An 11,303-nucleotide genomic window follows, 5' to 3' on the forward strand; every position below is an offset into this window, starting at 1 on the left:
GTGGGTTTAAAGCCAGCCTGAACTGCATAGTGAGACCCTGCCTCAATATATAGCATATAATAATAAAATTTAGGGTTTTTGGTTTTTTTTAAGCCACAGTGGGGCCAGAGACATAAGCTCAGAGGCATAAGCATCTACCTGGCAAGCACAAGGACCCGAGTTTGATCCCTGACCCAAATGTCGTGCGGTCTTGGCCTCAGATGCCCAGGCACCCACTGTGCAGCCCCAGAGCTGGATGTGGTGGCACACACCTATAATCCTGGAATTCAGGAAGTTGAGCCAGGAGGATCTCTTTGAGTTTGAGACCAGTCTGGGAGCTACAAAACTGAGTACAAGGCCAGCCTGAACTGCACAGTGAGACGCTGTCTCAAAATAAAATAAAATAAAAATCCACAGCATCATGGTAATCTCCAAAATGCCTTTTTCAAACTGACACCTCATTTAGGCCTACTTTCCAGTTGAAAGAAGAGGAAAAAACAGGTTAGAAGCAGCTCCCTATTCCCAGGCAGGTTAGTGCAGGCCCAGAGAGGGGGGCTGCTTTTACATCCTGAACTCCTGTCCCACCTTTCCTTCAGTGACTTTATTTTTAGCCACCAGCCCACACGCCATCCTTTGCCCCCAAAGCAGCTTTAATAACCTCACAAATAACTGAGAAGCTGGAACCCGGAAGGGGCTCCTGATGCATCCGTCTCTCTCAGGCCATAAAGCGAGCCACTTCGGTAGCACCCCTGCTTTCATACGATGTCTTCACTAACAGCACAAAGGCTAAGCCTACTTCAGCTACCTCTGGGCAAACACGCTGACTCACACCAGACAATCTCCCGAGAGCTCTATGTGCACCGCAACAAGCCACCCTGTCCTTCTAGCTGCTTTCAAATGGACTACGCGACTCAGAGGTCCAGATTCAGCTGCCGCAGTGTGGGATGAAGACAGGAGAGATGCACTTAGTGGGCCTGGTGCCCTGGGGGAGAGGCCCTCCTTACAGCGCTGCAGCTGCAGGAATGATAGTCACAAGAGCAGTGCCAGTGGAACACCCGCCAGGCGGGCTGTTTTCCTGCAGCTGGGTTAGGACCCTGACACCTAAACGGTGACTTGCACTCCAGTCAGCATTTCTTTGTAATACTCTGCCTTTGCTCTCTTCTTAGGGCGCTACACCATGCCCTTCAGGCTCATTTCTCTGAACAGTGGGACGGACTTATGTCTTTTCATGTGGTTTTGAGGTTCAAATCCAGTCTTGCACATGCCAGGCACACCCTACCCCTGAGCCACACCCCAGCCCCGAGAGCTTTCTTTCACTAGGAATCCCGGCTGGGGCTGATTCTGTTCCCTGGGGATGCCTAGCAGCCAACCACCACGGCACTGGCATGTGGGGAGTAGGGGCCAGAAAGGTGCTACAGACGCAGTGTGACGAGCCAGTGCCTGGCCACTGCTGGAGGAGAAGGCCTGAGCTCAGCTGCCTAGCTGTGGGCTGGACAGGCCACCCCCACATCTAGTGTGGGGCCTTCCACAGAGCAGGCACCCAACCAGTATCCTTAGCATGGAAGAACAAGGCATTAGCAGAGGCAAGCTCTGTCAGACGAGTACAGTGATACATGATTTAGGACACGTCATGCTCACTGGTGAAGAGCCCCCGTCACCATGCAAACACCTGGCTGATGGAGCCACATGCAGCCTACTGGGGCACCAGCTACAGACCCTGGCCTGGTGCTCCCAGCACTCACCCAGACGGCTCTGAATCCCATGACTGGCAGGGGCGTTCCAAAAGTAATGCTTTTTTTCAGTGTTGGGGATTGGACCCGGGGCCTCTGCACTAACCTACAGCCCCAGCCCAAACCTAACTTATTTATTTTTATATGAGATAGACTCTCATTAAGTTGCCAACTTTCCCAGGCTGGGCTCAAACCCATCATCCTCCTACATCGCCCTCCCAGAGCGTTGGGATGATACACGGGTGCTGCCAAGCCCAGCTAAAAAGTAACACTATTTTTTTTAAAAACAACAGAACAATCATGAGCTCCCTTGCTTCTCCTCTGCAAAGACCTTCCAATCTCTTTTGTCAGTGTTATACACTCAGTCTTTAGACACTACTGACTGTGGCTACTGAACAAACATCCGTAAAACTTCCCAAAGCCCCACTTGCCTGTACTACGCCAAGAATCCTGAATCTGCAGAGTTCATACCCCCTGGAAACATGACTCCACAGACAGAGGTGCTCCTCACAGTGTTCACAGAGCCACAAATTCATGAAGCCACCTAAATCCAGCCCCAGGGACTGAAAGCACTTCGTCCCAGGATGGAATCCCACATAAGAATCAGGATCTCATGCTCCGAGAACATCTGTAGTGGGCAGATGTTCACCGACAGGGTCCCAAAACTATATGCACCATGGGCTTACTTCAAAAGTTTACTGTATACAACCAAACAGTGCTGGAGGGAAATACATGAAACCATAAACAGGGAAGGCTTCTGGTTAATTTATGAGTTTCTGCCTTTATTTATGAGAGTGTGCCTTTTACTACTGGAACAAGCAAAGCCATTTAGAGAGATGCATTGATTCACTCCATCTTGTAGCCCTGTTCACTGGACATAGCCCCAGTGAGCTCAGTGGAATCTGGCCGTGGGTGCAGTGGCAGGGGCGGGGGGGGCATCTATGTTCCAAACGCACCATCCACCTACTGATCTTCAGCTGAGTCACCGTGGTCCCCAGACAGCCACCTCACTGGCTAGAGCCCTCTGTGCTTGCCCTGACCCATTTCTGGTACATATCACAGACCTTGCATCCACACCCCACCCAGATCTGGCCTCATGAGTCCCCCCTCTTGCCTGTGATGAATGGAGTGACCCCCCACAAAGTGGAAAGTCGCTGCCTGAGTCCTGAGACCTGTCCAACTCAGTCAGGGAGGGCACCTGAGGCACCTGTGAGACCCTCTCGTGTGCCAGCTATACTGCAGACTGAAGCAACTTGGGTTTTGAAAGCCAGATGTGGTGGTGCACACCTGTAATCCCAGAACTCTGAGAGGCTGACGCAGGAGCATCGGGAGTTGGGGCCCAGCCTGGGCAATTAAGTAACTTACTGAGAATCTGTCTTGAAATAAAAAGGGATGGGGGTATAGCTCACTGAATAAACCCTAACTTAAATCCAAAGTACTGGGGGAAAAATAGCACACTCCGTCCTCCTGGTCACCACTCCTTTCCTGCTGTGGAGAAGCAGGGGGCTCCAATCAAGGCTCTGGCCATTAAGCTGGCCTGGACTAAGGCAAGACACAGCCAGCTCTTCTGGGGAGGAAGAGTAACTGAGTCCGAAGGCCTGGGCCCACCACCTCCTCTGACATTCACTTTCCCTGGCTCTGTCTCTTCACCTATAAGCAATGGAACCTCTTTTTAAAAAACTAAGAGACCCAGAGCGCAGGCCCAGGCCCAGGGAGTGAGTGAGATGACCCGGGGCCCACGGATCCTGAATAGACCCAGAGCCCAGTCCCGGCATGTGAGTGAGACCACCCAGGGCCCGAGGATTCTCATTCGACCCAGAGTGCAGGCCCAGTGAGGAGCCCTTCAGCAGAACTCCCTGCAAAGAGGCTAGAGGCAAGATCCACCCAGCTGGTTCAGGAGCAGAACATCTTGCCAGAGAGACACAAAGGGTTCAACTCTAACGGCTGCAGCAGAAAGAAGTGGAGCACAGCAACCAGAACCAAACAACACCCATCTGGAGGAATCTGAACTTCGTAGATCCGGACCTGGTGCTAAGGTAATAACTCTATCTAAGCTCTACACCAAAGGTCAGAAGACAGTGGTATACAAAATGACAAAGAGAAGGAACAAAATGCAGTCTCAGGCCCCGAGTCCACCCAGTACAACTACAGAAGACACTAGTACTGAGGAAACTGGAAATCACACACCAGATATCTCTGAAATAATAGCATTGGAAGTAAAGAAACAACTGCAGAAAGGTATAGAAGAAATTAGATCAGAAGTAATTTCTGAACTAAAAAATTTAGTGATAACTATAATCAAAGAAGTACTAAGTACTTCTAAAGAACACACTGATCAAAAAAATAGAGCAGAATATAAAAATGATGGAACCCCTGAATAAGCAATTTAGGAAAGAAATAGAATGTATGAAACAGGTTCAAAGTGATATACAGGAAATTAAAACCTCAATCACAAGCTGGAAAAACCATTTGCGGGAAAGTGAAAATAGACTTTCTGACCTGAAAGATACCATTGCAGCTAGTGAAAAAGTAAGAAAAGATCTCTTTAAAACAACTAGGATGCAGGAAAAAATAATTCAATACCTGCAAGACGATGCAAAGATGAACAATGTGAGACTAATAGGCATCAATGAGAAGGAAGGAGTCAATACAAATGATATAAAAAGAATATGGGCAGAAGTAATAGCAGAAAACTTCCCAAATATGGGGCAACAATCTGACATTCCTGTAATCGAAGCATATAGAACTCCAAATAACATCAACCCAATGAAAACCACACCCAGACATATAATAATCAAGATCCCAGAAATTCAGCACAGGAACAGTATACTAAAAGCCACTAAAGAAAAGAAACAGATCACATTTAAAGGAAAACCCATCAGAATAACGGCAGATTTTTCTTCACAAACCATCAAGTCAAGAAGAGCATGGAGCAAAGTACTTCAAGTCTTGCAAGAAAACAAATTCCAACCCAGACTTTCTTATACCCTTGGTCCTTTTTTTTTCTTTCTAATGTGGAATAAGATGCTATTTAATTTTGTTCTTCCATAGCTAATATTTTTATGTATATGCTTTAATGATATTTTTCTTTACAAGAAGTTTTGGACAATATCATTTTTGTGCATCTTCGTATGATTTTATTTAAATGTCTTTGCATAAGGTTCATTTTTCTTGAAAATGTGGTATTATAAGTTGAACTAAATTCAGAAATGTTGAATCTTTAAATATTTATTGCTTACTCCTTTCTATTTTGAGAATTCTACTTACATGAATATAAGTTTTTGGTTTTGACACAGTGAACTATTACGACTGATCTGTAAATTCTTCATTTTTATTTTGGACAATTTTTATTGTTATATTCATTTATGTTTGTATATAATTTATTTTCAATTTGCAATCTATTAAAATTTTTTTAATTAAATAAATAAATAAATTGCAAGGGCCTGCAAGACAGCTCAGCAGACTAAGCGCCTGCTTAGGCAAGCACAAGGACTGGGGTTCAATCCCTGGCACCACATGCTGTGCCACCCCACCCCTGGGTACGCATACCTGTAATCCCAATGCAGGAGAGGCTGAAAACAGGAAGATCATTATGAGTCCCTGCTGTATAGTGAGACCCCATATCAGATATATAAATACATAAATAAATAAAAACTAAATTGTAATTATGCTTCACTATACCATTTGGTGATTTCTGTTCCTCTGCAGACACCAGAGCATATGTACACAGAACTAGACAGCATAGCTGACCACACCCTTGCCCCGTGATGTTTCAATGATACAAACAGCCCACTGTGCCATGTGTGCCACCGATTCCCAAGCACTATATGGTATGTACTGTGATATATGGCACAGGTCCCCACCCCTGAGGCTGCAGACCATTTCCGGTCTGTGGCCTGTTAGGAACCAGGCCACAGTGGGAGATGAGTGCTGGGCAAAGGAGAAGACCTTCATCTTGTCCACAGCTGATCCCCACAGTTCACATCACCACCTGAGCTCCGCCTCCTGTCGGATGGATGAAGGTAAGAGATTCTCACAGGAGCATGAACCCTACTGTGAAGTGCGCACCCAAAGGATCTAGGTTGTGCACTCCTTATGAGAAGCTAATCCCAAAGCCATTCTATAAACCAGTGTCTGGAGCCAAAAAGGCTGGACACTACTGGTAAGTGGGGTCCATTTTCAGCCCTTGTGGCACTTGCCTGTGTATGCAACAGACAGGCAAAACCAGAGATACTCCGCATAACGACAGGGAAGCCGAGGCAGAGTTGGCTGCAGTGCAGGCCCTGGCCCTCTCTGGTCCTCTCCCTCCAGACCCAAAGCCACCTGGAGCGGCGATCTCTCACACTTTCTGTACTGAGCCTGCTTACCGATCGATGGCGATGACCCCAAGGGTGAGCATGCTGGCTGAGCTGATGAGCAGGTAGAGAAGGGCGGAGAAGTTGCACCAGACCACGCCAAAGATCCATTCCCTCCGGATGGAGCTCGTCACCACGAAGGGCAGCACCAGCACGGACAGCAGGAAGTTGGACAGGGTCAGGCTGAAGACGAACTTGTTGCTGAGTGTCAGGAGGTAGGACTTCCGGTACAGGGTGACCACAATGACCAGGTTGCCCAGGCAGACAAACACGGTGATGATAATGATGGCGACAAGCTCCGTGACGATGCCCCCGCCCCCAGCCTCCTCAGCAGTGAGGTTGCTCAGCTCCTTCCTGTGGCCGAGGGAGGAGTTGGGGCTCATGTTCAGTGCACCTGGGTGCAGCCTGGGCGCAGCATGCTGAGCGACTGCGGAGGGGACAGAGAAGACTCATCAGAGCACGCCATCGCCTCTCTGTAGGACAGAAGGTGGGGCCAGTGTCCTGTTCCCCACCTATATCACGGGGCAGAGCCCTCCCACAAGTTCCACCTAAGTGGCCTATGTCCTGCAACCCATCTTGTGCAACTCACTGCATGTTCTTAAGTGATTCTCCTGCTCTCAGTCCTACCATCATGTGTACCTGGGATAACCCTGAGGCCCGTGCTGAAGGTCTGGTGCCACCGGGCAGAGGTGGAGCTTTTAGCAAGCGCAGTCTAGTGGCAAGTTTTGGGTCACTAAGGGCTGCCATGGAAGGGACTGTGGGATCTGGCCTCTCCCTCTTCACCGTCACTTTCCAGATGCCATGAGCTAAGAGGCTTTGCTCCATCTTGTGCTCCTGCTACAAGCTAATGGCCTGAAGTCTTCAAAAATGGAAGCCAAAATAAACCCTTTAAATGTATTTGTGATGCTAGGGATCAAACCCTTGGCCCCATGCCAGGCAGGCACTGAGCCACTGACTGAGCTACACCCCCAGTCCTAATCTTTCCTCTTTATAAGTTCATATCTTGGGTATTTTGTCACAGTAAGCAAAGCCAGCTAGCACAATGCCCCTACCCATTCTCCCAAAGCAGATTCAAAATCTTCCATGTATTTAAGAATCCCTTAAAGTGACAGGGCAGAGCCAAGACTGGTCCTGGAATCAGAGACACAGCCTGGAATCTGTACTTTAAACAAGCAGGCAGGAGCAGGTGGCTGCATGACAAGTGTCCCATGGGGGACAGGTGGGTCCTAAGCCAGCAGGATCTGTGTCACTGGGTTCTTACTAAAGATGCAGGGCTTCTGCATCAGGCCCACCTCTGCCTGGAGGACCAAAACCTACACTTTACCCCCAGGCTCTGAAGATCTGTGTGGACATTAAAGCTTGGCAATAAGATTATCACAGGAACTATTCCAAGCTCCCCAGCCAGGAGGAGTCAATCAAGTTCAATTCACAACCAGACACTGGTACTGTTCACACAGACATGGCGAGAGAGGGCAAGGATGCAAGCACTAATTGTAGGTGGGTAAGGAGAGGCACCACCCCAGGTCTTGGCACTCAGACATCACTGTCTCCAAGTCATGATCAATGTGCAACATGGGTAAATTTTAGACATACATTACAGCAAAAGACACATGACCATTAATCCTTCTCAAAATATGCCCCTCCTATTCAAACACACCTATCGATCATTCTTGCCACTTCTGAAGCAGTTCTGGAATCCTCCTTCTTGAGTGCCTTCCCCAGGGCTGATCACAAACACGGTGAAAACCGCAGCTGAGCACCATCCAATGGGAAGGCAGGCTTGGGGAACATCACAGTGCGTCCTCACCCACCTCATCCCCTGGATGTGAAGCCACGGGACTTCTGACCCTTTCCCAAAGTCAAAATGACCATGGAACACAAACATTCAGCAGTGCAGCTAGAGATACTCACAACAGAGGACTCCAGAACTGCTTCAGAAAGCAACAGTAAGGACTAGATAAGTGTGTTTGAAGTGAGGGAAATACTTTGAAGGGATTGGTGGCCATGGGTCTTGCATGTGTATGGAAGAAAGCACACAATGTGCCTTTTACTATATCAATTTTTTCTTTTTTATTTTAGGGAAGGTTCTACAGGATGTTCAGGGTCTCACTACTAGATCCGACTCGTACTGACCACCTGTTTACAGCCTCACAAGAGCAGAGATTACAGGCTCGCGCCATCATGGCCAGGCTAAATTGCTGTCTCAGCGCAGGGCCAGCACAGCAGGCTGGGGGATTAAACCCTGGCCCCTGGGTCTGCTTGCAGGCACTTTAATCTGCTGAGCTATTTGGCCAGTCCTTAAAGTTGAGAAGGATTTTTTTTTTTTTTGTTTTTCCTGGCTCAGGCTGCCTTAAGCATGGGTGTGGTGTGGCTTATGGAGCTGGGGACTGAACTGTGGTCCTACAAGCCTGACTGGGTTTGCTCAGGCAGGCGCTTAAGCAACTGAGCTAACTGGCAAGCCCTCTCAAATTTCTTAAAAAATTAAACATTCACTGTATTTTTCAATCACACCACATAGGAGATAGAGTCCCTACTCTCAGGAAACTGGCTCAGAATCTTGGCTCAGAATCAAGGTTGACAGATTTTTACATAAAATCCTATAGACGAATGTTTCTCCGAAACTTTTCATCCACTTTAATCAGCCAAAAAATCCCACAGAGTGCTACTCCCACCTGCTCTTGTTCTCCATGAGCAGAACACACCCAGAAGGCAGGCAAGACAGCTTCCCGTGTGCCAGACCCCAGGAGCATGGGCTGAGCAGCCGACACACGGCCGCTGGTGGGGCTCGAGCCCTCATGGGGGCACCACGGGTCACGGGGCAGTGCAGGTCATAAGGCAGCTGCCCCTTGCGGCAGTCCTGAGTGCCAGAGGAAGTGGTCCCCATGCAATGGGTCCCCATGCAATGCAGACCACTTAGGCTGCGGTCACAGCCATGACCCTTCCAAAGCTCCCAGAATCACCCACCTCCCCAGGTCCCTGTCATCTGTCACAGCACTGTTCCCAGACCCTGCACTAGCTCTCAGCCTGCACTTGATCACAATTGTCTACAACCCTCCTGGCATCTGATCCTCCACCAGCATTCTGGATGAGGTCTGGTTAGGGTCAAGAGTGAAGGGACAATTTTCCCCATGAGCAGGACAATTCTCCTAAAAGTCACTGTACAAGTACATTTTCTAGCAACTATATCACCCTCTTGTGCCTATGTGAGTGTGTGGTCACCTGGAACCCAAAGTTTATACATTCAAGAGCTTCTGTGAAGGCAGATGTCTCCAATCTTGAGCATATGGGATTAATGTTTTTATACCTACGTACAAAACATTGTTCCTAGTACATGTTACTCTATGTGCTTTGGCCCATATTTCCAGGCTGCTCCTAAGATATTCTGATTTTTAATTCAGTTACACAACTTCTTAGTTACTCTAGTTTTGTGCTGTGAGTATACTTTATTGGAGTGCCAGTTATGCCTGTCTTTGTAAGTTTGTTGCTGGGGTTTATATTTAGTTGGTAAGTTCTGGATTTTGTTGATGCTTACAAGAAAATTTTTATTTGGTGACTTAAAAATCTTTATATAACCATGTTATTGAGTTAACTGTACCATGGTTAAAAAAAGAGACTTGTATCTGAAACAAAGGAGAAAATGGAAGAAAAGTTTTACAACCTATAAAGTACTAAGTCAACCTAAATTATAATGAGCTCCTTAAAAAGCTGACAGAAAAATGGATGAAAGGCCAGAAGAGGATGTGCACAAAAGACATGAACAGAGACCAAGTCAAAGATATGCCAACGGTACAAGAAGTGGTCAAACTATTCAGCAAATATTTAAAGTTACGTATTACAGTAAAACACACTGCTATTAATTCCTCTCAAAATACTGTCCCTCCCTTCGATTATACTTATCCCATTGTTCTTGCCACTCTCTGAGGAAGTTCTGCACAAGTCTTCTCTCATGTTTTTATAAATTGTGAATTATGCTTCTGAGTGCCAGCCAACTGCAAGGCAGGCTTGACCAAAAACAACACAGTCTGTCCTTATCCACCTTATTCACCAGATCCGTGTGACTTCTAAGTGAGAAACATTTTGAACTCACTACCTCAGTTTGGACACAACTAAAGACAGTGTCATGGTTGGGGTTATGTAAGGGGAACAGTACAATACAGGACACATTTTATAATATTAGTTTATAAGGAATCACCCAAGAATCGTATACAACAAATGCAGGAAATCTACCCATGCACTGAAGACTGAAGAATACAGTTGAGAGCCTGGATCCTACTTCAAGTATCTGTGCCAGAAAGGCCCAGAGGTCAGTGGTGGGAGCTAGGAAGTCAATGCCAGCAGGGTGAAAGATCTGGGCTAGCAGGCTGAGGGATCTGAACTGGTGCTAGGAAGCAACACTCAGATAAGCACCAGAGCTCCCCCAAAAGTACCACAGCCATCCTCAGCAACAGTGAGGTCCTGAGATCCTCCAGTGATGAGGAAAGCCAACTTCCCATCAGGAAAGCCAATGCAACAAGCTTCTCCATACAGCTGAGCAGTGCACTACCTTCCCTCCACAGCCAGCAAGCGATGCTCAAGATGAGGACCAGAGCTCCTCCAAAGTTCACTGGGAAAGCCAGCGTGACAAGGTCCTCCAGCAGAACAGCCCAAGAGAACTGGCAGCTTCCAACAGCTCCAACAGCTTCTCCAAACAGCAGCCCGAACATCATTTTGACAGCCTCTTATAGTCTGCCTTTTATGTTACTGGTAATAATCCTCAGGTAGGCCTCCCACGCCCCGCACCAGGCTAGTTCAATTCAGCTGTGTGTAAGAAGTTAAGCACCAGTTAGCTCTCTACCACAACAGGAAAGAGGATTTCAGAACTTCTTAGTAAAGGAGTGAGAACAGGCTAGGTGTGTCTGAGGTGAAGGGGAGCATTTTGAGGGGGAGTCATGGATGTTGTGTTTTTTACCACAATACTTTTTCTAATTTAAATGTTCACTATATTTTTATTTTTACATGTTTTTAAATCACACATCAAATATAAATGATTGTTTCACCCACTCAAAATGAAACAACTGGACACTAAAACTACCAAAATAATTTTTTTTTTTCTTTTCAGATGAGCAACTTAAAAAGCATGGTAGCACTCTCCGTGGTCAAAACTGCCTGCTAGGGGCCGGGGAGATGGCTCAGTAGGATAAGCGCTTGACTGACAAACGCAAGGATCTGAGTTCAATCCCCGGTTCTGCCAAAAAAAAAA

At 47.2% G+C, this 11,303-nt stretch overlaps 1 protein-coding gene across 4 annotated transcripts in view; it reads right to left on the bottom strand.

The window, feature by feature from the left end:
* Gpr161 (G protein-coupled receptor 161) overlaps positions 1-11,303 on the bottom strand; it is a 51,490-nt gene that overhangs the window by 15,351 nt on the left and 24,836 nt on the right. For all 4 annotated transcript variants that reach the window (XR_002819081.1, XM_023706315.1, XM_023706316.1 and 1 more), the window contains exon 3: positions 6,077-6,491. Coding sequence is in view for 3 of the 4 variants with exons in the window: in XM_023706315.1 (XP_023562083.1) it covers positions 6,077-6,491 (415 nt within the window). In the remaining variant the exon portion in view is untranslated. The remainder of the gene's footprint in view (positions 1-6,076; positions 6,492-11,303) is intronic.

The sequence above is a fragment of the Octodon degus genome, unplaced genomic scaffold, assembly GCF_000260255.1.
Source record: "Octodon degus isolate 3935 unplaced genomic scaffold, OctDeg1.0 scaffold00250, whole genome shotgun sequence".
Classification (NCBI taxonomy): Eukaryota; Metazoa; Chordata; class Mammalia; order Rodentia; family Octodontidae; genus Octodon; species Octodon degus.